The sequence below is a fragment of the Perissodus microlepis genome, chromosome 23 (assembly GCF_051167445.1).
Source record: "Perissodus microlepis isolate ML-2025 ecotype Zambia chromosome 23, ASM5116744v1, whole genome shotgun sequence".
NCBI classification, from domain to species: domain Eukaryota; kingdom Metazoa; phylum Chordata; class Actinopteri; order Cichliformes; family Cichlidae; genus Perissodus; species Perissodus microlepis.
In genome coordinates, this window is record NC_140482.1 from 24,114,851 (window position 1) to 24,138,595 (window position 23,745).

The 23,745-nt window shown below is 39.1% G+C and overlaps 2 protein-coding genes across 3 annotated transcripts; one reads left to right on the plus strand and one right to left on the minus strand.

The window, feature by feature from the left end:
* Positions 1–3,971: 3,971 nt before the first annotated feature.
* On the plus strand, positions 3,972–5,736 carry LOC146361501 (pro-opiomelanocortin-like). Its single transcript, XM_084920763.1, has 3 exons — positions 3,972–4,080; positions 4,697–4,817; positions 4,915–5,736. The coding sequence occupies exons 2-3, from the start codon at positions 4,701–4,703 to the stop codon at positions 5,422–5,424; spliced, it is 627 nt and encodes a 208-aa protein (XP_084776889.1). The 5' UTR covers positions 3,972–4,080; positions 4,697–4,700; the 3' UTR covers positions 5,425–5,736.
* A 614-nt stretch (positions 5,737–6,350) lies between these two features.
* Positions 6,351–22,263, minus strand: LOC146361502 (protein EFR3 homolog B-like). 2 transcript variants are annotated; one of them, XM_084920722.1, is made up of 22 exons: positions 21,951–22,263; positions 18,274–18,350; positions 17,979–18,106; positions 17,512–17,662; positions 16,503–16,624; positions 15,982–16,131; positions 15,540–15,635; positions 15,028–15,106; positions 14,166–14,301; positions 13,936–14,088; positions 13,711–13,822; positions 13,539–13,590; positions 11,753–11,925; positions 11,128–11,203; positions 10,775–10,936; positions 10,488–10,619; positions 10,290–10,357; positions 9,443–9,576; positions 7,805–7,896; positions 7,681–7,729; positions 7,308–7,414; positions 6,351–7,116 (listed from the first exon to the last, which is right to left on the minus strand). In XM_084920722.1, exons 1-22 carry the CDS (start codon positions 22,234–22,236, stop codon positions 6,982–6,984), a joined length of 2,670 nt encoding a protein of 889 aa, XP_084776848.1. In that variant the 5' UTR covers positions 22,237–22,263; the 3' UTR covers positions 6,351–6,981. The 2 variants fall into 2 exon arrangements, with proteins under 2 accessions (XP_084776848.1, XP_084776847.1); XM_084920721.1 differs by lacking the exon at positions 21,951–22,263 and adding an exon at positions 20,588–20,636.
* Between the last annotated feature and the right edge of the window lie 1,482 nt (positions 22,264–23,745).

Genomic DNA, 23,745 nt, shown 5'->3' on the forward strand with positions numbered 1-23,745 from the left:
AAAAAAATGAAGACTGAAAGACACTATATAAAAAAAATAAAACAAAGTAATAACAAAATCTTACCTTCCAAATATAACTCTGTATTTGCATGTGGGGATGAAAAGGGCATCATAATTTAATTTCAGGAACTGTTTTTGAATTCCATGTGCTGACTTTGAAACTGTCCCATTAATATGATTCATCCCAAATCTATTTCTTTTTTTCCTGCCGTGCAGTTTGACAGTTTTTGTCAAAGATCACTGAGCTACATTCTCACATCTACCTGCTGAACAGGAGAATGGCTGCAGTTTGCGTCTCGATGCCTGAGATTGTCCAGTTGGCAATGTGCATCTACCAGTTTTGCAGACAGGTGCTTCACTTGTGCCTTTCCAAAATGATTGTAGGTTAAGTGTAGCTTTCTCAGATGGTAGGAGTTGGAGCTTACAGCTGAGAACAAACAGCTCTTAGAGAACAGTGCTACTATAGTAAGTTTAAGTGTTAAATTCAAACCTTTATTCATTATTGTTTTTATATTTCATATGGAAATAAAATATAGTCATTTGACTGTAAGGTTGACTCTGGGTAATTGTCTCCCTCTGGTGGCCAAAAGAAGAAGCGTTTGGCATCAGTTTGCTGACCACAGTGTTTGTTTTAATTCTCTTAGCCCCCAAAATATGATGCTTGGGTTCAACGTGCAGGTTATATTAAAAGGGAAATTGCACAGATTTTATTCAGTAAAGGTCAGTTTATTATTAGTGGTAGTATAAGTAGTGTAATGTTGTGTAATGTTTGGGTACAACCACAGAGTCTAAATAGTCTTCAGATTATTAACACCAGTTATAATCAACACTATAACTATCTTAATGAATGGTGTCTTATAAATGATAATGCTTCCTTGTTGTTTCCACTTGTAAATATGGGACCATTTGTTACAAATTCTCTGCTGTAGCTTTTCTACCTGCCGCTGACATTATTTTTCTTTACTCTCCCAAAGGTTTTATTTTGAAATGATTTCCATCCTTATTAATGTAATTCATTGGACTGTGGCTAATTCACATGCCAATCCTCACTGGGGTACTAAATTAAATTAACATTTGCTCTTTTTGTAAACTCTGCTTCCAATTTTCTTAATTTCTTTTTATTTATACCTCTTTACCTTTCACATTTTAAATAAAGGCTTTGATATTATTATTGTTATATTAATGAAAAGTCAGGACATAGAAAATGATAAATGCTTTGAGAAAATATTTATTAGACGCATGGACAGAAATGTCATGACTGTAGCATGTGAGCAGAGAGCTTCCTCTTCCAATGATGTGTCATTAAAAGGGTATTTTCTTTCAGTTCAGCTCATCTGACTTTTGCCATTACCTCTTTCTTCCTGAATATACCTGTGTGTTTGTGTTTGTGTTTGCGTGCAATGGCTTGAATGGATGTTCAAGGCTGTGGCAGCCGTCTAATGGGTTTATATTTACCTGCCTGCCTCCAAACGCAGCTCAATCAGTCCATTAGAAAAACAAAATGAATAGCTCCTTGCACAAGTGACCATCTGAATCACCTGAAGTAGAATTCCCTATAGCTCCGGAAGAAGTTCTAACAAAAAATAGGATAAAATAAAATATATGAGCTACAAATGTAAAGTCCTCATTTTCACAAAAATATCAGAAATACAAAATTATCACCAGCAGAATTTGGCCTATTTTCTATTTTCCATGCTTTATAAACGTGAAAGAAGTAAAAAGTAAAAATTTTACCAAAACTATTTTAATAATAAATATAAGCATTGCAACGATGTGTGAGTTTCCAAATGACTGACAAAATATGACTATGTAGCTCTAAGTGAGGCTCACTTAATTAGGTGTACCTGTTCAACTGTAATGCAAATATCTAATCAGCCAATCACATTTCAGCAATTGAATTTGTTTAGGCACGTAGACATGGTCAAGAAAACGTGCTGAAGCTCAAATCAGAATATAGAATAAAGGTGGTTTAAGCGATTTTGAATGTGGCATGGTTGTTGATCTGAATATTTTAGAAACTTGGATTTTCCCACACAACCATCTCTCAGGTTTACAGAGAACAATAAAGAGAAAATATCCAGTTCTGTGGGTGAAAATGGCTTGTTGATGTCAGAGGTCAGAGGAGAATGGCCAGACTGCTCCCAATTTATAGCAAGACAACAGTAACTCAAATAACCACTCGTTACTTGTAATTGTGCAGAAGAGCTTCTCTGAATGCATGTCAAACTTTGAAGCAGGTAGACTACACCAGGTGTCAGCTGAGGTCACAGTAGGCACAAGATCATAACAACTGGACAACAAAAATTGGAAAAATGTTGTCTGGTCTGATGAGTGTCGAGTTGTGCTGTGACATTCAGATGGTAGAGTCAGAATTTGGTGTGAACATGAAAGCATAGATCAATCCCGCCATCTATCAACAGTTCAGGCTGCTGGTGGTGTGATGGCATGGGGGTATTTTCTTCCTTCTAATTATTTTGTTTTTATTTTCTTTAGTACCAACTGAGCATTGGTTATAAACCATGTTTCAAAATTCAAAGCTTAGGTTTGTTTAGAAGATGCTTCCTTTGAAGTTACAGCTTTTGTAGAAAAGTTTTAAGTGGATATATATAACTTTACATCAGGGCTTCTATCTAACAGAAACCTCTTATAGATGCTCCAAAAGGCCTCCAAAAAGATGTAGAGAAAGTAAAACATCCCCAGTCTACACATAACCCTAAAAGGCCTTGAATAAAACTGTTCAGGGGAAAGATAGCATCAAAGAGCAGGTGCAAGTAGAAGAACAGCCCTTATAAGACATTGGATGAAGTTAAAATTAGCCTTTAGATGGGCAGAGCCTTAACCCCAAAAAGAGGCTTTTGCTGGTTCCTGAAGAAAACTAGACCATCAGTGCAGATCTCTTAATGACACGAAGAAAGGCGACTTCTACATGACATTTCTACTTTCTTCAAGGCTACTACATGTACATCTTTTCAGAAAACTTCTAAACAGATGCGGAGAAAACAGAAAAAAAATGAAATAAAAAGGCGAAATAGAGTTTAAAAGGGAGGCCTGTCCAGGCTTCTTCTTTAAAAGAAGATCTTCAGAAGTTTGTTTTTGTTCTTTATATGTAGTCTTTATGCATAGTCTATGCTGAGCTTAAAAACCACTCCAACATTGAAATGAAACTTCCTGAGGCCTTAGGTAGAGGCCTTAATGCTCACATCTGTCACGTCTGTTCCCCAGCTGTCAGTGAAAACCCTCTGTAGAATCATCATTAGTGCCGCTGAGGGCTCAGATAAAGGGGTGATGCTGCAGCAGCTGCCCGAGTTTGAAACTGTACACCCTGACCTGCAGGTTTGACTCCCGTCTTCCCCCCAATGATGACATGGCACCTCAATGTTAATCTGCCAAACCTGCCATCTGACATTTAGCACACGACAGTGGCAGTGAGGTGCTAAGCCAATATTTACGCGGTTGGTCTTCCTCTTCCCCCAAAGTCTTTATTAGATTTAATGTGTGTTTTGTTTTGTTTTTGCAAAGTTTAAGCTCAATTTAAGGGTCAATTTGTCTATATTTTATCCAATTTCTCAAGGAAAATTCAAGAATTCAAGAATCTTGAATCTTGAGATATATAAAAAATAGTAAACAACCAGAAATCATAAAACCCTGCCATTAAAAAAATACAGGCTGTTGAAGTTTGTGAATATAAAACTGAACTTTGCTGGAAATCTTTTTATAAATGCTCACAAAAGGAAGATTTAAACCTGAAAAAGAATGAAGAGCTGAGATTATGAAGTTAAAACAGTTTCTCCATATAAAATGTGAATATTTGAGGGGCAGGAGGGGTTGATGTGGAGGAAGGAGGAGGCGGGAAAACATGGAATTGTCCGTTTTCTAGAAACAGTCCACGTTTGCGAGCAGGAGCAAATGCTGGTGATGACGTTATCTGCATGCACGTGTCCTTGGCTGGCAGGATATAAAAATCAGACGGCTGGTCAAAGCGACAGAAGAGGAGAGAGCAACAGCTAAAAACCTCCATCCAGCGGCCGAGTGACGGGAAAACACCAGCAATAAGAGGACGAAGAGGTGCAGAAAAGTGTGGTGAGAATCATCATTTTCTTTAATAACTTTTTATAATTATATTAAAGTCAATAAGTGCTTAAAATGCTTGAAAATCACTTATTGTTACATTTTTTAACTTTTACTTTTTAGTTCTTCACAGATGATGAATTTCAAATGATTGACTTAATTCTGTTAGACTTGGATCTAAAAAAAATAAATTTGTGCACAAATACTGAGTAATATATTTTAAGATAAATTGTGAGAAAAAGACATTTGCATCATCTCAGAACTGACAACAAGGATTTGGCATCAACAAAATATAAACTTAATGTAACTTTGCATAAGTTTATATAAAGTCAATGGTAATGTGTTGTTTAACCCAATATAATGTATTTTGCTAAAGAGATTACAGGTACTTTCAGGACCTTTATTATGATTTTTTTATGTACATGGGATGTATTTATTTATTTGATCAATTTCACAGTGATATCTGTTTTGTATACCTACTCTGTAAGTCACATTATGGTTATATACGTAGTGTTAATGTAACATAAATTGAATAAAAATATGTCAAATCAAAAATGAAACAAAAAAAATTTATACATGAGGGTTTTTTTTAACATTCTGTCTGTGCTTTTCTCTGATTGGTCAACAGGAGGATGTGTCCTTTGTGGCTTTTGGTGGCATTAGTGGTAGTGGGCGGGGCCAGAGAAGTAGTCAGCCAGTGCTGGGAGCATCCGAGCTGCCAGGAGCTCAGCTCTGAGAGCAACATGATGGTAAACGCACAAACACACTGTTCACTCAGACCTGATTTAATGGGAGGTTCTTCTTTTTTTTACCCAGCTCACGTTTTCTTCCCTTTCTCTCCTGCAGGAGTGCATCCAGCTCTGTCACTCTGACCTCACCGCTGAGACCCCCGTCATCCCCGGCAACGCCCACCTCCAGCCCGCTGTCCCATCAGACGCCTCCTCACTTTCTTCTCAGGCCAAGCGCTCCTACTCAATGGAGCACTTCCGCTGGGGGAAGCCCGTTGGCCGAAAACGCCGCCCCGTCAAAGTGTACACCTCCAACGGCGTGGCGGAGGAGTCTGCTGAAGTTTTCCCCGAAGAGATGAGGAGACGAGAGCTCACCAATCAGCTGCTGGCAGAGGAAGGAGAGAAGGCTCAGGAGATGGTCGAGGAGGCGGAGGAGGAGCAGCAGCTCCTGAACGGGGTGCAGGAGAAGAAAGACGGCTCGTATAAGATGAAGCACTTCCGCTGGAGCGGCCCGCCAACCAGCAAACGCTACGGTGGCTTCATGAAGAGCTGGGACGAGCGCAGCCAGAGGCCACTGCTGACGCTCTTCAAGAACGTCATCAACAAAGAAGGACAGCAGCAGAAGTGAGGCCAGACGAGAAGAGGATGAGGCAGCGGAGAGAGGAGTGACAGGAGGAGGAAACGTTTTCCAAGGCAATCAGGCACCAAAGAGTTCCCATTAACAGAGTGACCAATAAAAAAGCTCTGAAACTGCCATCTGTTACATGATCCTGATTGAGTGATGGAGAGGGGAAGAGTCTGAGAAAGATGTTTTGATATGTATTGATATATGTAAATAACTTTAATTATTAAATGAATTATAAAAAGTTATTTGCAAGCAAAACAAGATACATCTTTTCTCTACACAAATGCACGAATCCAGAACACATGCACATCTACACCAGACACCTGCTACCTGTGATCCACATCCACAATAACAAACTTCACTTTGAGTTCCTCAACAGCGATAAATCTTAATAGAAGTCAGCTCCTGAAATAGGTGAAAATGCTCTATGTGAAAAGTCTTTAAATGTCAGTCTTGAAAAGGAGGAGTGTCCATCAAGCAGAATAAAGTGAGCTCATAAAATAAGCAGGAACTTACAATGGTGGCACTAACCCTTTATGATCAGTGGGATTTTTCCCCCAAAATAACAAAATCAATTAAACATTTTTAAGCAATATATTGTAAAAAATAAAAATGCCGGAGCAAATATGTAGCAGCTTTAGACCTGTGAGACACTGGCAACCTGTACAGGGTATACCCCAGCTCGCCCTATGGTAACTGCATTTTCTGTCAATTACTTCATGGTTTAAGCTCTAAAGGGCTAATAATAATAATAATAATAATAATAATAATAATAATAATAATAAGAAGACTAGGTAAGAAAGAAAGTGAAATCATAAAAAAAAAAGGTTGCTAAGAAAAAATCCACATTAAACAAAACTCCTAAACTAATACGTAATGACCAATATAAAGTATTGGGTCAGAAAAAAGTAAAGAAAAGGTAAGTGCTAAAAAAAAAAGAGCATGTAGAGTCATGGAAGAAATACGAATCACTGAACTAATCTAAAAAAAAAAAAAATCAACTATTGTCCTCAGAACAACCTGTACGTACATTTTTAGGTAAAGTATAACATTTATAACTACATAAACAAGTCTATGACTCAATACTGCTACAGTAGAAGCCTTGGTTCACAGAAAAAAACAAATCAACTGTGTGTGAACTCTTAACTTCAAAATAAGGCAGGGCTGCACAAATGAAAATGTCACAGCGAGAGGTCTGCTGTGTATGAATAAGATGAGATGATAAAATTAACATGTACTATTTATTTAGTGCAGCATCATTTAACCATTGACAATACTTGTGTACAGATGCACCTCATGACTGGAGGATCAAACAGTAGGGCAGACTGGGAAATATGAAGTCAAACACTGAGTCAGTCCATTTCTAATACAAAAAGATAAAATCTGACAGCTATAAAGGAAACAGCCACACTAAATCACTAAAAAACATGGCTCACCGCTGTAAGCCCTCGTGTGATTCTCTTATATTAATTCTCCTACCTCTTTCCCTCACAGCCACTGATTCTTTTCTTTACCAAACAAAGTGCTTCAACATCATCACAAGGTTGTTGCTGAATGTCTTTAATAGACACAGAGGTCAGGAAACTTCATCTCATAGACCGGAGTCGATCGAGGTGCCGAATGTCCAGAGGGAGAAGGAGGAGGACGTATGATGAGTTCAAAGACCTGATTGAGTTTGGACTGAAGCAACGATGTCTGGAGAGACAAATAAAGACATTATTTTAAAAAACAGTTTTTAATCACATCAAGACAGATCATTTCGTCTAGATGAAAAAACTTTTAACAGCTTTACTAAACTAAAGTGAGCTCTTATTGGCTGAGAATCACATCGATGGCGTGGGTGTGGTGCTTTCAGCTGCTTTGTTAGAGTACAATAAGCTGCTCACCCTGGCTCCACAGTGGGCAGCAATTTCCTCAAAGGGAGCTGTCTGAAACCTCTCCACCACCTCCATCCGCTTCCTCCTCTCCTCTTCCTCGACCACGCCTCTGTCCTCTGACAGAAAGAAAAACCGGATCACAGACAGATCTTCTTTGTTGACGCTAACCCAGTGCTTCACTTTGAATTTCACTGTTAACAGTTTCACTTACGTGGCTTAAATTAAATGGGTTTTTTATTGTTAAAATTCTAATTTTAATGAAAATAAAATTATACAAAATAAGTCATTGTCGCTACACGCTGAAGGGGACAATTTGAAGAATATTTCCTAGAGGTTCACAAGTAAATCATGTGAAACTATTGATTTGAAATTGATGACCTACCGATGGCGTTCTTCAGCGTCTCAAAGGTGATCTGCTCAGTCTGAGGTTTCTGCACACAGAGATATGATCAGACACAAAAACAGCGCGATGGACAAAAGGACAGGTACATTCAGCAGATGGGTACCTGTGGTGTATCAGGACAGAACGGAAGTTCCATGTCCACCTGCAGAGAGACGGCGTCTCCAATGCTCTTCCTCTTAGACAGACGATCCTCTTCTACAATAAAACAGTAATTCAGTCTGAATGCTACGAGACTGGTGCCTCTATCAGTGCACTCATACTGCTGCTAAAGTGGACCCTCAAACCCACTGCTATTAAATATTTACCTGCAGTTTTTGACTAAAATGTGAACTTTGAGAAACATTACCATCAGCTTCTCAACAATGCTTTAGATCGTTTGTCCTTATTTACAGTCCATACTGGGATCTGTTTAAGTTTTACTATCCTCTCTTGAACAATCATTGTTAAGTACTGTGTAACTACTATTTTTCAAGACAGTTCTACTTAAACTTTACTTACTTGCTTTTACTTTCTACTTACTTTTATATATTATTACACTGAGTATGGTATATACTACTTACTACCAAACACAAAGTCTAAATTACATAAAATGACATAAATAAAAACCCTGTGTGAAGCTTTGGGTCTTTGATAAATTGAATGAATATTAAGGGTGTGTTTGAGTTAGGGTGACCATATTTTGATTTCCAAAAACGAGGACACTTGGCCCAGTCATGAAGAATTTTAATAATACTGTTTGTTTAAAGAAATCTTTAACATATTTAAAAGATGCCTTCTCTGTTAATAAATGGTGAAAAATGTTATATAGGCCTTTACAAGTCAACAAGCGCAAAAGAAAATAACTTAAAAACCCCTGGAATTAAATAATGTTACAGAAATAATGCCTCATCTGTATAAGAAAAATTACCAGTGACGTACCAGTAAGGTATTGTGCAGTGGTTTCTGCTGTCTCATTTGACGTTTCTAACTTCAATTAATTTTGTTTGCACGCCACCATTCTTCCAGTCAAAGTATGATTGGGAATATTTTCTCTGTTCCTTGGTTACTTAAGTCTGAGAAAGAGCTTCAATAGTGACTTCCACTGAATCCAGCACTATCACACCATTGACAATAGCTGGCGGGTACTGCTGAGCATTTTAGCTGTGTTAAAGTCTGGAAATGTTTTTTTTTTTTTGTTTGTTTTTTTAAGCAACACACTAGTGCAATCCATGGATCTGTAGCTATTGTGATGCTTCATAGTATGAGATGCCAGTGCACCTTCTGCTGCAGATACAACAGCATCCTCGTTTTCCCAGGTGTAACAAAGAACTCAGTCAACTTACTAGATGAATTTTCGCCTCGCACAGCCTTTTTATGTTTTTCTGTGTCCATGTAAGCAACAAGATCTCCGGCACCTTTGTTAGACACACAAACGTAAGTGCCAGCTCTGCACACAGTGCACTACGCCTCCCATTTATGATACGAGGGAAATTTCTTTTGCAGTTTGTCTGAAAAGATGCACTTGCGCTTTGGCATCTTTTCAACATGCCGCTCCGCGCTCTGTCCCGTCTGTGAGCGCGGAACAACCACTTACAACACAGCAGTTCGGGGATGATGTTGCACATATGGGTCCTCTGTAGGCCTATAGGAAAACCCAGACATTTTCATCCATCTTGAAAATCCCCCCAGATGCCCCGAACAGAATGTGAATAGTTCACATGTCTGGGGAAAAGAGGATGGTTGGTCACCCTAGTTTGAGTACCTGTTAACTGAGGTGTATACGGTGTGTTGAAGCGTTCACAGTGTGCGCTGTAGCTGCTTCCTGCCAGGGCCTCGCAGATCTTTGATTGGATGAACAGCAAAGCTTCGTCCACCTTCAGCTCACCTTCTGGGAGTCTGATACACACACACAGTTATAACACCAAGACTTTAAAAATTCTGGTGCTAGACAAACAAAGCTGAGGTACAACCAAGCTAAACAATTGAATCTGTATAAATTTACATTGGACAGGAGAACTGGGCCACCTGCACACTACACCTACAGGAGCCGATTGGCAACAGAAACCTGTGCTATGAAGCCCTTGGTGTACACTTTTGTGGTGATGCTAATGCTAGGAGCCCTGCAGTTACTGAGTGAGCAGAGTGACTTTTACATACTGTTTGCCTCAGCACTTGGTAACCCCACGGCTTGCAGCTGATCAGAGAAGGAGGAACAGTTGCCACAGTCGTGAGCTGACTAGTTGCACGATTGATTGGATTGATTTTGTCTATACTGCGAGTTACCAGAATCAACCATAACAAGCATATTATTAAGTATATTGAGAACAATATAAGGTCAGCATGGTACTGTTTAATAGTTGATGGTTTTATGCTTTTTCTACTAGAGTTTCAACACTTTAGTAAAGTGTAATTACATAACTCAATAACATAAAATACTATATTTTATTTGTTTTTTAACTTTAAAATGGGGCTAACCTGACAATATTTATTCTGCTTTTCGATTTGATGTAAATATGTGGGTGTCTGGTTGAATTTCTACTCTTATTTCTAACTAAAGTTTTAAATTTTATAATGTTTTAATAAATCAATTAGTGCGCCTCTCGCTCTACCTGGGTTTGTCACAAAACACGACTTCGGGCAGCAGGTGAGGAGCATCCTTCTGTCGACTTTCTATCACCTGGAGATCCAAAACAAACACACAGTCTGTGATGTTGTGCTAACAAACACCTTTGTTTCTCATGTTCTCACACACACACACACACACACACACACACACACACACACACACACACTTACACCGACTTCACCTGAGTGATGTGCTGGTGGAGTGTTGGAGGCGGGCCAAGTTGTGACAGCAGGTTGAGGAAGGCGGCGCAGAGGGCGTGGATCCCACAGCGATTAAACACTGACAGACACTCCTGATTGGAAAGAGTCATCTCCTGTGCAGCCAATCACAGGAAAGTTAAAGGGAGAGGAAGAAGCAATGTGCTATTTTATTTATTGTTTATTTGTAAACACCACACACTGCAACATTAATAAACTAAGCTTTGCCCCTACACGGGCCTTTAAATCATATCACAGAGGTTCTGCCTACCTGCAGAGCCAGGATCAGTCGAATCAGATCCACCACAACCTCCTCATTGGCCAGTTCCACACTTAGAACAGCCAATAGGGTGAAGAGGGCTTGGTAGTGGCTGCGTCCACTGTTCTCCTCCCTAGAGGCCAGGTAGACGTGTCTGTAGAGACGCTGAGCATGCTGCATGAACACAAACACATCATGCTGAAATGTGCAAATATCATGATGTACACTTAAGACCACCCGTTTTATCCCTGCCTTTAAAAGCCATCTGATCAAATCTTGGTGTAAATCTCTGAAATAAATTCTTCCAACCTCGAACCTCCAAACTAGTGACATCATTCGTGGTGTCTCTGATGATGTGAGCTTACCTTCCTCATGAACAGGTTGTCCTGTCGAGAGCATCTGTCCTCTTTCATTTCCAAGGATGAGACATCAAATGCCACACTGTAGACACATAACCAATAACTTATCGATCCTCAACAGGTCAGTTAACACCTTTAGCCAAATGCTATTTTTCAGTTTTCTGCTATAATAAATCCACAATGGTAGGATCAAAATGAACAGCCATGCGGGCTCTATGGATGAGGGAACCATAGGAGCACTTTAAATAAAATGCATCTGGCCATGACTTTAATTTTGAATTTAAGGTAGAGACTGAACAACAGTCTTATAAGGCAGATTCACTGATTCTTTCAAGCCTGTTGTAAAAATGTGTGTAAAGCAGTATCTTTGTTTAAATAATCTGAAATGCCTACAACCTTTTTAGAATGACCAAAGATGCTATGTGATCCTCCTTTAAAATGATTATTGCAGATCATCTTTTAATGAGAGAAAAGTGGAAGTATTTACATTATTTTCATCACAAGCTAAAGACAATCAGCAGGTCTGCAGTGACATCCCCCTGCCACAGGGTGGAGCTCTTTACAACTCATTATTCTCCACATGGGTCATTAGTCTCTGGTAGTGGTGGTGTTGTCTCTGTGGAAGTGTGACCTGGCTGTGGTGAGCCGGGAGGCGTTGTGGCGTCTGTCAATAAGCGAGGTGAGGATGGACAGAACAAGCAGGCGGATCTCCGGATCCTCCATCAGCGTGAAGGACAGCAGAGGCTCCAGGAAGGACGAGGGCAGCGCCGTCAGCAGGTTGCTACTTTCGTAATGCTCTGACACCTGAGGCACAGAGGAGGGACAGCGAGCACGTCAGACTGGCAGGAAAACGTTATTTAAGCTTGCATGAATACAGCTTCAAAGATTACAAAGATGAGGCTCAAGTGCTGTAAATTCTGATTTACCTGAACCATACGTTATTCATCTTGATGCATGCTCAATCATCTAGGTAAGTAAATCTCCAAAAGTTGATTCTGTTCATCTGGACGTAGCGTTTTGTGGGAGGACCACTCTCAGCATCGACCAAGTGTGTTTGCTTTTGGAACTGTGTCTTAATTCCACCTACTTCACATACAAGGGTCAATTTTACAGGCAGAAACATGGGTGTGCCATGGGCTCCCCAGTTTCACCTATTGTGGCCAATTTGTACATGGAAGAAGTGGAAAAGAGGGCTTTGCTATCCTACCCTGGAACACCACCAAGCCATTGGTTCAGATATGTGGATGACACCTGGGTGAAAATCAAATCTCACCATCCCCACAGACACAGCGGCCATGGAGGCAGAAGAACAGCACATCAAGAAGGCCCTGAGTAAATGTGGTTATCCCATCTGGACTTTTGTCAAAGCTGGGAAGGCGCCAAAAGAAAGCTCCAGCCGATCCTGGAGAGAAGGACAACCGCTGCCCAAGCGAAAACATGTAGTGATCCCGTATGTGTCAGGAGTATCAGAACAGCTGAGACGCATTTTTTCTAAACACCGGGTGTCTGTGGCTTTTAAACCCCAAAACACGCTGTGCTAAAAATTGGTCCACCCCAAGGATCGAGTCCCTGACACAAACAGAGTAACATAGTGTACGCTGTTAAATGTCAGGAGGATTGCCAGGATTTATACATCAGGGAAACCAAACAACCTCTGGCGAAGCTGATGGCACAACACAGAAGAGCTACCTCGTCAGGCCAGGACTCTGCAGTCTATTTACACCTACAGGCCAGTGGACACTCTTTGAAGGATGAGGATGTACACATCCTGGACAGGGAGGAACGCTGGTTTGAACGCGGAGTCAAGGAGGCCATTTACGTGAAAAGGGAAAGACCATCTCTGAATCGAGGAGGGGGCCTAAGGGTACATCTGTCACCATCTTACAATGCTGTGATTGTAGCCATTCCCCAACTCTCTGTGAATGGTACTCATGGCCATTGATCAGTGGGTTTTGGTCAGTGGTTATTGATCAATGGTCATGAGAATTTGCATAGTTAAGATTAAGGAACTGACCTTCCAGCCCATTGTTCCTTCAGTGGGCTGGTTTCAGTCATTATGCAAATGTACTGTTCATAAGATTGGGGAAACCTGCAGTCAGCTGAGACTGAAGAAGTCACTTGGATGAGTGACGAAATGTTTCTCCCACAAAACGCTACGTCCAGATGAACAGAATCAACTTTTAGAGACATACGTTATTCAGCTTTATTCAGTCATACGACTTTAATCAGCGAGTGTAGAATCAGTTTCAACTGCTGTTTATCTGATAAACCAATAAACAAAACACCATTCCATTTTGATTATCTCAAAATCCACTGTAAATTTGCACTTCACCGACCCTCCAGGTTTTCCTTTATTATTTTAACTGTGTGCTTTCAAAAAGTAAGAGCAGAGCTGGAGGGTTTTAAAGAGAACTCACCTGGAGGAGAGACTTCAGCAGCATCACCTGTATCATCCTGCTGCCTTCAAACCTGAGTCAAGAATATTATTTCACAAAATTAAGGTGTTTTACAAGTATTTTGTCAAATACTAGGTGAGTACAGTGTTAACTACAGGCAATAGAGAGCACAGAAAGTTAATGTGAATGGTACCCGGAGTTGGGTGAACCCAAGGCTGGGTAGATACCAGGAACAGGAATCTTCCCCATGATGAACAGCATGACCTCTGACCTCTGGTAAATAGGCAGTGTGTTGGCAAAGGATCCTGAAATGTCATGAGGTAACATCAGCTCAAATGAAGTAAATAAAATGAAAAGTACAAAGAAAAGTTTGTCACCTTTAATGCAAAAAAGTGCTAAAATACCAGAATGAACACACCAATAGTTTTAATGACGGCGTCCTGCAGTTTTTTCTCTTCAATCGAGCTGGTTTTATGTTTACCACCATTGTCATAGTAACCAGTCAGCTGGTAGTCCACGCTCTGCCTGAGCTGTCGCAGTAACGTGTTGAACACCTCCAACACTGTGGGACCTGCAGAGTACAGTACAAGTAACATTAAGCATTTCTGTGTATATATAAACAGATGTGTGTGTGAGCTGGAGGCTCACCGACAGATCCAGTAGCTTCTATAACGGCTGCTTCAGACAGGACCTCCACAATCCCAGCTCTGACTGAAGCTGGACTCCTGCTGTTGGCATCCAGGTGACCCAACAGCTGCTGGATGACCAGGTGGGAGTGCTGGGACTGACCAAGAGTTCAGTTCAGTTACAGAATAACAGGTGGAGTGACACGTAATATAGCCAGTACAGCTGGGGACAGTTAAGTGCTTTAGAGGTAAATGTAGGATGAGTAAAAGGAATGTACCATTAGCAGTGTTTATTATTATTTATTTCCCACATTTTGTACTTAAAATAATAATTATTAGTTCAACTTTGTAGATTTAACTAAGGTTATGTTGAAAATACATTTAAATTAACTTTCAGTTACACTACAGTAAGATTAAGATTAAGTAATTGTGCTTAAATGCTTAAACAAATGCATTTTGTTAAGTTAATCTTAGGTTAAACTTGTTATTCTTATTTTTCAATACTTAAACTATAATATTAAATACTACAGTACTTTCTAATAATTAAGAAAGAAATTAACATGATTAAGTTGACATTATTGTTACATAAATATAACAGCAGTTAAATTTTATTTAAAATTATGTTATCATACATTTACAAAACTAAACTTAATTAAAATTTTAACTTATTATAACACAGTTAAAATAAGCAAGTTCATTCTTTCTACAGATACGTATTTAACTTTACAGTCTAAGAGTATTTCCTTTAAGTTCCTTTGAAGGGCATTTAAATATATGTTACTTTAAAGCTGAGGTAATTTAAATTTATTAATTTAACTTGCTGTATGAAATGACAACTATTACTATAGTGCAGTATATACAGGATTATCAGTGTAATAACAAACCTGAATAGAGTACATGATGATCTGAAAACACTGAACAGCAAACCCTCGTCCCTGCCAAAGACTGTGACTGTCCAGGTGCCTGAAAGACAGTCCAGCAATCTGTATGTAATGATATATTATTATAGCATATCATATATACTAGAAACTAAATAAATACTGCGGCTACTACTGATTTTGAGCTCTATTAGTACAGCTACTCAGAATAAACGATAAACAGAGGTTGAGCATGAAGGTATGTGCAAGATAAATAAGCATCATTTTGAACTTCAAAGTCACCATAATAGAGTCCAACAGTATTATATATGAATATGTATAAATATCAGCAGATAGAGTCGAAGGAAGTTAGATACTTTCTTTCTATCTATTTTGATTGAGTGTTTGATGTTTTGACTCCATACTTCAAAGAAATTATTAAATCTTTGTTAATCTTTTTCTGTGTACTTAATACAAAGCACTCTGCTTTCGTAAGGAGTAATACTACTATTGTGCTATAAATATAGTGTATATCTTACATGAGTACTGGTTTGATAGCGTTGTTAATGTGTCCATAAGCAGCTCGGCACAGCAGCTCCCTGAAACAAACCTCTGTCTGCTCTGCTGGAGATCCGCTGAACAAACAAAGAGGGAAATGCTGAAAACAAGCCACTAACCAAATCTCATACAATATTCTGAGTAAATTTAACTGTTTAAATGTACTTTCAGTGACTTTGGGCTTTGTTTTATTTGACCACATGATTTAACAGCACCATAAACAGCGTAGCAAACGTATTAAGTTTCTTATCAATTTTACAAAATCTCAAAATTAGCTGATGTTTAGAACAGAGTGTCACCAGCTGAATGCGGGAACCAACGGCAGTGCTTTTAAATATAATCCTAAACACAGATGTCACTTTACATATCTAGCAGTAAAACGTGTAGGTGTACGAGAGTGTTAACATTAATACATGTCTATACCTGTCGTTTTGTGAGTGTTGCTGCAGATTGACCAGCAGGGCAGGGACAATCTGCTCCATGTGACGCGGCTCCCAGATGTTCACCTGCAACTCATCGTCTACAGTCTTCCTCACCACGCCCTGCAGCCCGCGGATCCCCGACACACGGATCCTAAACACACACAAACTTCATAAGTTTACCCACAAACACACTAAGTACACGTTCATCTCCAGACTCTGGAGCTGAGTTTTGTTTTGCTGTTTGTTTTATGAAACTGTTCATAATTTTGGATTATTCCACAATATTCCTCTTATACAGAGAGAAACGTGCTCCATGCATCATCAATACTATTCAATAATTTGCTGATATAAAAAAAATCTTTGACATATGAAAAGGCATAACCTGAGGATGCTTACATATCTAATCAAATGGTTGATTACTAAAATTGTTGATTATTTGTGTTCGGGCACTCACAATTGTATACCCTTCTTAAATAGTGTCTGTGAGTTCGTATCAAGTCAAAGTTAAACCTCAGAACTGACTTGTTTCTGGTGTCAAGGTCTTCGTGATCAGAGTGACACATCTCACTGAAGCGAGACACGAAGAAGTCGTAGCTCCGGTGATATGACGGTGTGTCCTCCTCGATGTTTGCAAACTTTACAAACTACGCAACACACAAAATGAGCCTCTTAATCCATCAAAACACATTGAAAAGCAATTACACATGAATACATACAGTTAAAACAAGAAACAAATTTAGAAATAATAAGATCACATTTTCCAAATTCCCCAAGCAGAAGTAAAACTGCTCAATTTTGAGTATTAAAAGAAATTTCAAATGTAAATTTTACTTATAGTTTGCCCTTTAATTTGAACTTAGATCTACTTAAAAAACAAATATATAAATTAAACTTATGGATAATTAATTAACCTTTTAATTGACAGTTCCGAGAAACATTCCTACTGTGATACAACTTCTACTTTGTAAATTAAGAGATTTTACATTCCTTCATTAGATGAAATGCTTGCAGTTCCTCATAATGGTAAATGGTCTGTATTTGTATAGCGCTTTACTTGGTCCTAAGGACCCCAAAGCGCTTTACACTATACACAATCATCCACCCATTCACACACAGGTGATGGCAAGCTACAGTGTAGCCACAGCCACCCTGGGGCGCACTAACAGAGGCGAGGCTGCCGGACACTGGCGCCACCGGGCCCTCTGACCACCACCAGTAGGTAACGGGTGAAGTGTCTTGCCCAAGGACACAACGACCAAGACTGTCGGAGCCGGGGCTCGAACCGGCAACCTTACGATTACAAGACAAACGCCCAACTCTTGAGCCACGATCGCCTCATACACATAATACATGAAACTTAATGAATGTTAAAAGACTGGTGAATGGTCAAATTAACAAATAATCATTAACAAATTAACATCACTACTGCAGCTTGTGATTAGTAAATGTTTCCTTTACTGCAAACCCATGAACACTTTACCAAGATCTCAAAGCTTTTAAATGCTGTCCACTGTTGCAGGGTGTTACATACAGAGTTGGTGGCGAGTATGTGGAGGTGTGGTTTGTCAGCCTCCAGCAGTAGACGCAGTGTGCTGAGAAAACTCTCCACCAGCAGGTTGATGCTCTGACAGTGACATGCAAGCAACAGCTGCTCCATCGCCTCCATCGCTATGCACACATACCTGAGAGGGGCGAAAAAAAATCACATTGCTGTTAAACATGTGTGTGTCATATTTTAAACCCCGGAGATCAGTCACTCCTCTAGAGAAGGTGGGCTGATTTCAGAGAAGTGTGAAGCTTGTAATACGAAAAAAAAAAAGATCTTAAATACTTAAAAGACCTGAACTGCTGATTGCTTTACAGGGATACTCTAGATCCTGATTTCTGAATGTCTTTTTTCAATGATTTTCAAGTAGAATTTTATTCATTTAAGCTGCCAGTTAGCATAATGATTTTAAGGCCATCTGTGTGGGCTTTAGTGTGTTTGTGTGTACTGACCCGTAGCGGTGGCGGTTCAGCTCTCTGGTCAGACGCTCTGACAGGTACGCAGCAATGCGGTCGAGTTTCTCCGGAGCAGACAGAGCGAAGAAGGTCAACTTCTCCATGTTGGCTTTCACCAGCCCTTCCTGATCGAACACACACAAATACACACAGAGATGTTGTAACTGTGTAGCTTATTGAAACTTCATGAATATGTGAAATAAAGATGACATTTTTGGATTTTGATTACATTTGATACTGAAGCACTAAAATAAATGTAAAGACTGTGCGGTGTAGATGTACAGGTGTTTACCTCAGGGTCTTCTGGGAAAATGTTGTCGACCAGCCGCTTGTAGCGTGGCCGAAGGGCCCAGCAGCAGCCACACAGCCCTGAACACAGAGACACGTTTCAATTTCCCCCTTCAGTTACAATGTATTTGAAACAAAGTCTGAAACACAGCAGGCTTCAGAGAAACATTTCCATATTTAAAATGTCCTCTAATAATTTTAATAAATTAAAATGTTGATCTTTGATTTAAAATATTCACAATTTTTAGGAGTTATCTGAGTTATTAAGGAATGGACTTTTTTTTAGGAATTCTGAAATTGAGAATTTTTTATTTTCCATTGTTTTTGAGTTAATAATAATGATATTCAGCCTCTGTTGGAGCTAGAAAACTGTGGAGCCATTTTTATAATTTCATTAGTTTGTAAATATATAATATACTAAATACAGAAAGACACAAAAACTCTTTAAAATGTTATAAAGCAGGTTGAATTATAATAAAAACCTGTTTTCAGTAGTGAGTTTTTAAAAAATGTTTGTAACAGCCTAAAGTGGACAGTCGAGTTTATGTATTGTACTGGACGTTTATAGATTTTCTTTGATTTTCATCTCTCTCCATGTTCGGCGTCACAGCTTTTGGGGGATTAAAGGAGACAAGAGATCTGCCACTGGTCAGCTGCCAGCACAACACACAAACGCTCGTCTTCCTGACTTTACGAGGCCCCTGAATGACACACTGAACATAAACCTGATTCAAACCTGAATCTGTAAACCAAAACTGTCCTAAAGGGAAGACTCTGCAAAAAGATGTGGTTCTCACAACAACAGGCCTACGAGTGCACGCACACACACCACACACACAATGCAGCAGTGAGACCACATCTTAATCCTGCAGTGGTTTGTTATGTAATGTGTTTATATTGTTTGTGTTTTTTAGTTAGCAGAGCTTAAAGAATCCGCACTGTCACTGCGAGCATGCTGTTCAGTCTCAAAAACCAGGACAGGTGGCATGTTTGGACCTTCAGACCCTGCAGAACCAGCAGATCATACTTTTCTGAGAGCTTTTTCATGAGTTGGTTTTAAATTGTATTTTTTTTCACTGTTTATTTTGTTGTTCAGATGAATTATTAGTTACAATATATGATATGATAAATCCCATGACAGTGGTATGTTTGGTTTTTATTTGTTTTGTTAATAAGAATAATAAGAATAATGGTCATCATCAGATCATTGAGAGATGATTACGGATCCTCACATGGTTAAGTAAAGTAACAAAGACTCTTTTCTTGAACTATTTGATATTATAAACACAAATATATTTTAGGCTTCAGTAAATTAAACACTACAGCCAGCAAAACCTGACTGATAAATTGACAAACAGTTGACGTATTAGGGATAATTAAATAAAAGAAACACACACACAATTAAAATGAACCAACTTTTAATGACTCAAATCAGTAGTTCATTCATTCCACTTAAAATAAGAAAAAACTCTATCTGCATTGAAGAAAAAGAGTCCACTGGCTTAACATGCTCAGAATTTTGCACTTTGTGATTTGTGAAAATGTCTTTATTTTATTATACAACACAGGAGCCCTGCTGGCGTGTTTCAGGTACATGTATGAAATTTGGTCATACTTCCAACATGTTAAAGACACTCTTCTGAGAGCCATCACCATGGCAACCAAGAAACCTTTAAAAGAAGTGGTAACTAGTGTATGTTAACACTTTTTCTAAACAAAATTGTTTTAATGACATCGAATACTATTTTAAAAAGTAATTTTTCAAAAATTTGCTCAAATTTGTGAGGGGCGTGTCCAAAAACACCAATCAATACATTAAAGGCTGTGACTCTATCAGGTACTGCTGTGACACTATGTTAACATTATTCACAGCAACACAATGAACAACCAGTGGGCGTTCCTTTAACATCACACAGTTTTTGTAATAAACATTACGTTTCTGCAACAGCCAATCAGAAATCCACATGCCTACAGGAAACACTTTAATCCCAGCGTGCCTTGATACGCCCAATTATCACTGCTTGCAGCTGTAATTAATTTTATTATTATTAATGTTATTATTATTACCTTCATAACATTTGTTTGAAACTGTTAAACTAGAAAAAAACACATCCAGTAAGTTGTCCCTTTAAAATACATTGACATCATGACTAACAGGTAGATTTGAGGAGAGAAGCTGATGCAGAGGTGAACTGTCGCACATCTTTTCAGGACTTTTATCGGCTAAGTGAAGCTTCATTTATGCCTCTGTTTGATCTTTAAATCTGTTTCTATTTATTTTGAGATAAGGCTTAATAAATAAAAAGAATTGTTCTTACCGTACATAAGGATGACTCGTTCAGCTCACATCTACACTGTCACATCCACCACACACACACACACACACACTTGTGGTTAATCCTCCACACACATACACACTGATGTGGCCCCGCCTCCTTTCATTCACCGTCAGTTATAAAGCTCGTATCTCGATGGTCAGATTAAGTGTCAGAGGACAATGTTGAAAATGCTTTTGCATGTTAGCTGTTTAACTCCAGATTAAAGATTTAAAATAAAACAAAAAGATGCTGTTTGTTAACGAGTTTGTTAAAATGGAATAAGACAGATTTAACAGTGTAGTATTTATACTCCCACAGGCTCTTAACCCTGAAAGACTTTTCTGTGTGTGTGTGTGTGTGTGTGTGTGTGTGTGTGTGTGTGTGTGTGTGTGTGTGTGTGTGTGTGTGTGTGAGAGAGAGAGAGAGATCCGGGCCATGTGCAGCAGCTCAGCGCTCTATAATCTGCTCTGGATTTATTCATCATTCCAACCGAAAATGAAAAAAAAATAAATATCAGAAACCTGCAGAACTGAAAATATTCATCTGCTCTGTTTTTACTGCAGAAAGGGAACAAAACTGAAACTGACATTCATTTGTCTTCTTCTCTTAAATTATCGCTCACTTTCTGGCTGTTTAATATAATGTTGCTTACATGTTTTAGACTTAATAAGTGAGCCTATGTGGGAACAAAAGACAGTATTGTCTGATGTCTGATGGTAGTTTTATTGGGTTGTGCTGAGATCTAGTGTGATAAAAAAAATCCACATATATTCAGTAAAAATATGAAAAGATAATTAAGTGTTAGATGCTCGTTCAAAATGTCGAAGTCGAGTCGGAGCAGGAGTTGGGCTGATCTTCTATATTATATGCTCTAATTTCTGGAACTTTGGACCATGAAAGTAATGCTATCAACACACTGTTGATCCACAGTGGGATGTAATTTAAAAGCCCTGTTTATCAACAACAACTTGCACTAAACCTAAATTCATAATATTATATGTTATTCTTGTTAGGCTTGGCTGCATCTATTTATCCCAGTTAAGTCTCCTGCATAAGTCTTAAGTTGTTAGCCAGTTATTCCTCTTTCCTGATTCTATTGAGATCAAAGTTTACACAGTGGACTTCATTTTTTTATTTAGTTAGACCCAAAAATAAAGACTGAGTGTATAAACACATCAGGAAAGTGTTTACCAAGGTCATGTGGAATATTAATAAGAAAATTAAAGGTACTTCTGCTTTGGCTTCTGTTTTAAGAATTTAAAAGTACACCCATCCTTTATCTGTTTGATTCAAAGACGTCCTCCTCACAAACATTGTTGGAGTCGTAATGTGAAGCAGCCAGTGTATTCACTGTATCCGTTACCTCCGGGTGTCTGGTGGTCCAGCACAGAGCAGCAGTCCTGCAGCAGCCGCCTTGGAGCCTCAGTTACGGCCGGCATGGCAGCCCTCGGCAGCGACACCCCCCTGGGCAAGCTGGGTATGGTCACGCCACGGGGCATACTGGGTAAACTGGGCAGAGTGGGCATACTGGGCATGGTGATTCCTCTGGGTAAACTGGGAGGGTTGATGCCTCGGGGCAAAGAGTTCAGCAGTGCCGGCATGGTGACCCCCCGCGGCAAGCTGGGGAACCTGGGAAGAGTCCCTGGCATCTCTGGAGAAAAAAGAAGAGGTCCTGAGGAAGAGGAGAGGAGACCTGTAGATGGGGAGAGGTGGAGGAGGGAAATAAGAACAAGGATTGAAATGAAAAGCCTGCCTCTTAAAATTCTTCTGAATTTAACCCCTTCAGATCTGCAGCTCTGATACACCAACTTCCTCAGCAGAGCCCAATGTGAGGGAACCAATCAAAGTTTGGGTCCCTGAAAATCTTTGAAAAGATAAAAGGACCCCAATTATTTTCCATTTATTCCCCACAAACGTTTGGTTTGGTAATTAAGTAAAAAACACAAAGAAAGGAAATTAAAGATGTACTAACTAGTATTTACAGCATTACCTATATATGTTTTATATTATAACAACTTATTATTATTAAAAGTCCTGCTTTGATTGAGGATTTCATGATAAATGCTGATTTATTAACTGTACTTTAGCTTCACATTACTGTAGATGAGTGTAAAAGAAGTGAGTTTTTCACATGTGAGTTTTACTGACGATGATGATGAAGATGATGAAGTGTAAAATAAAAAGCGATGTCCTACCTGCTCGTCTGCAGCGTCGCTCTCTTGCAGCTGTTTCCCTCCAACACGTTCAACAACTGTTTATGTAACATCTGTTGAGCCCCTGCTCCCTGTCAGGCTCGGTCAATAATCAATGAGAGCGATCGATACCCGGCTCTGCATGCTGAAGCGCCTCTGACATCACAGCGCATCAGGAAGAGGAGGAGGAGGAAGATGAGGAGGAGGAGTTTCCTGAAACCTCCAGCTGTTTGAGGAACTTTAATGACTTCAATCATTTTAAACTTTAAAAAGTGAAACAAACGCCGTTCTTCGATGGCTGTGCAGGGAAGAAAAAACAAGCGCCTCTCACCCTCCTCTTCTTCATCCTTCTTTCAGCCAGGAGAGAAATCCTCTTCCCAGCATGCTGCTGGGCTGTAGGAGTGGCTCCCTCTGGTGTCTGATTAAGATTAATGCAATAAAAGCAGCAATAAAAAACATCTGAGTGGATGTTTTCCACCAACCTGTCAGGGTGCATTCTGGGTTGCGTAGGAAAATGGGTTACAAGGACTTTTAAACAGAGAGTTTATTCTCTGCTTCCATCAGGAGTCCGTCTTTGATGTCTAAAGCTAATTTCCTCCTTCAGAACAGCTGTACACGAGGTGAGTTTATTTATAACCCCTGTTTAAATTGTATTAAGGCTAATAAATTAGCATTTTATTGTTGGGGTTTTCTCTGTTTTCCTTGTATTACTACTACTAATAATAATAATACATTTTATTTATAGGCGCCTTTCAGACACTCAAGGTCACCTTACAGTAACACGTAAACAATACCATAAAAACATAAGAAAAATGTATATATAGCAAACATGGTAAGATAAAATTTAGACATAAACAGTCATAAAAGTATAAAAACAAACATAAAAACTGAGCAAGGTAAAAATGGCCTAAGACAGATCAGGTGTATGCAATTCTAAATAGATGAGTTTTGAGACGTGATTTAAAA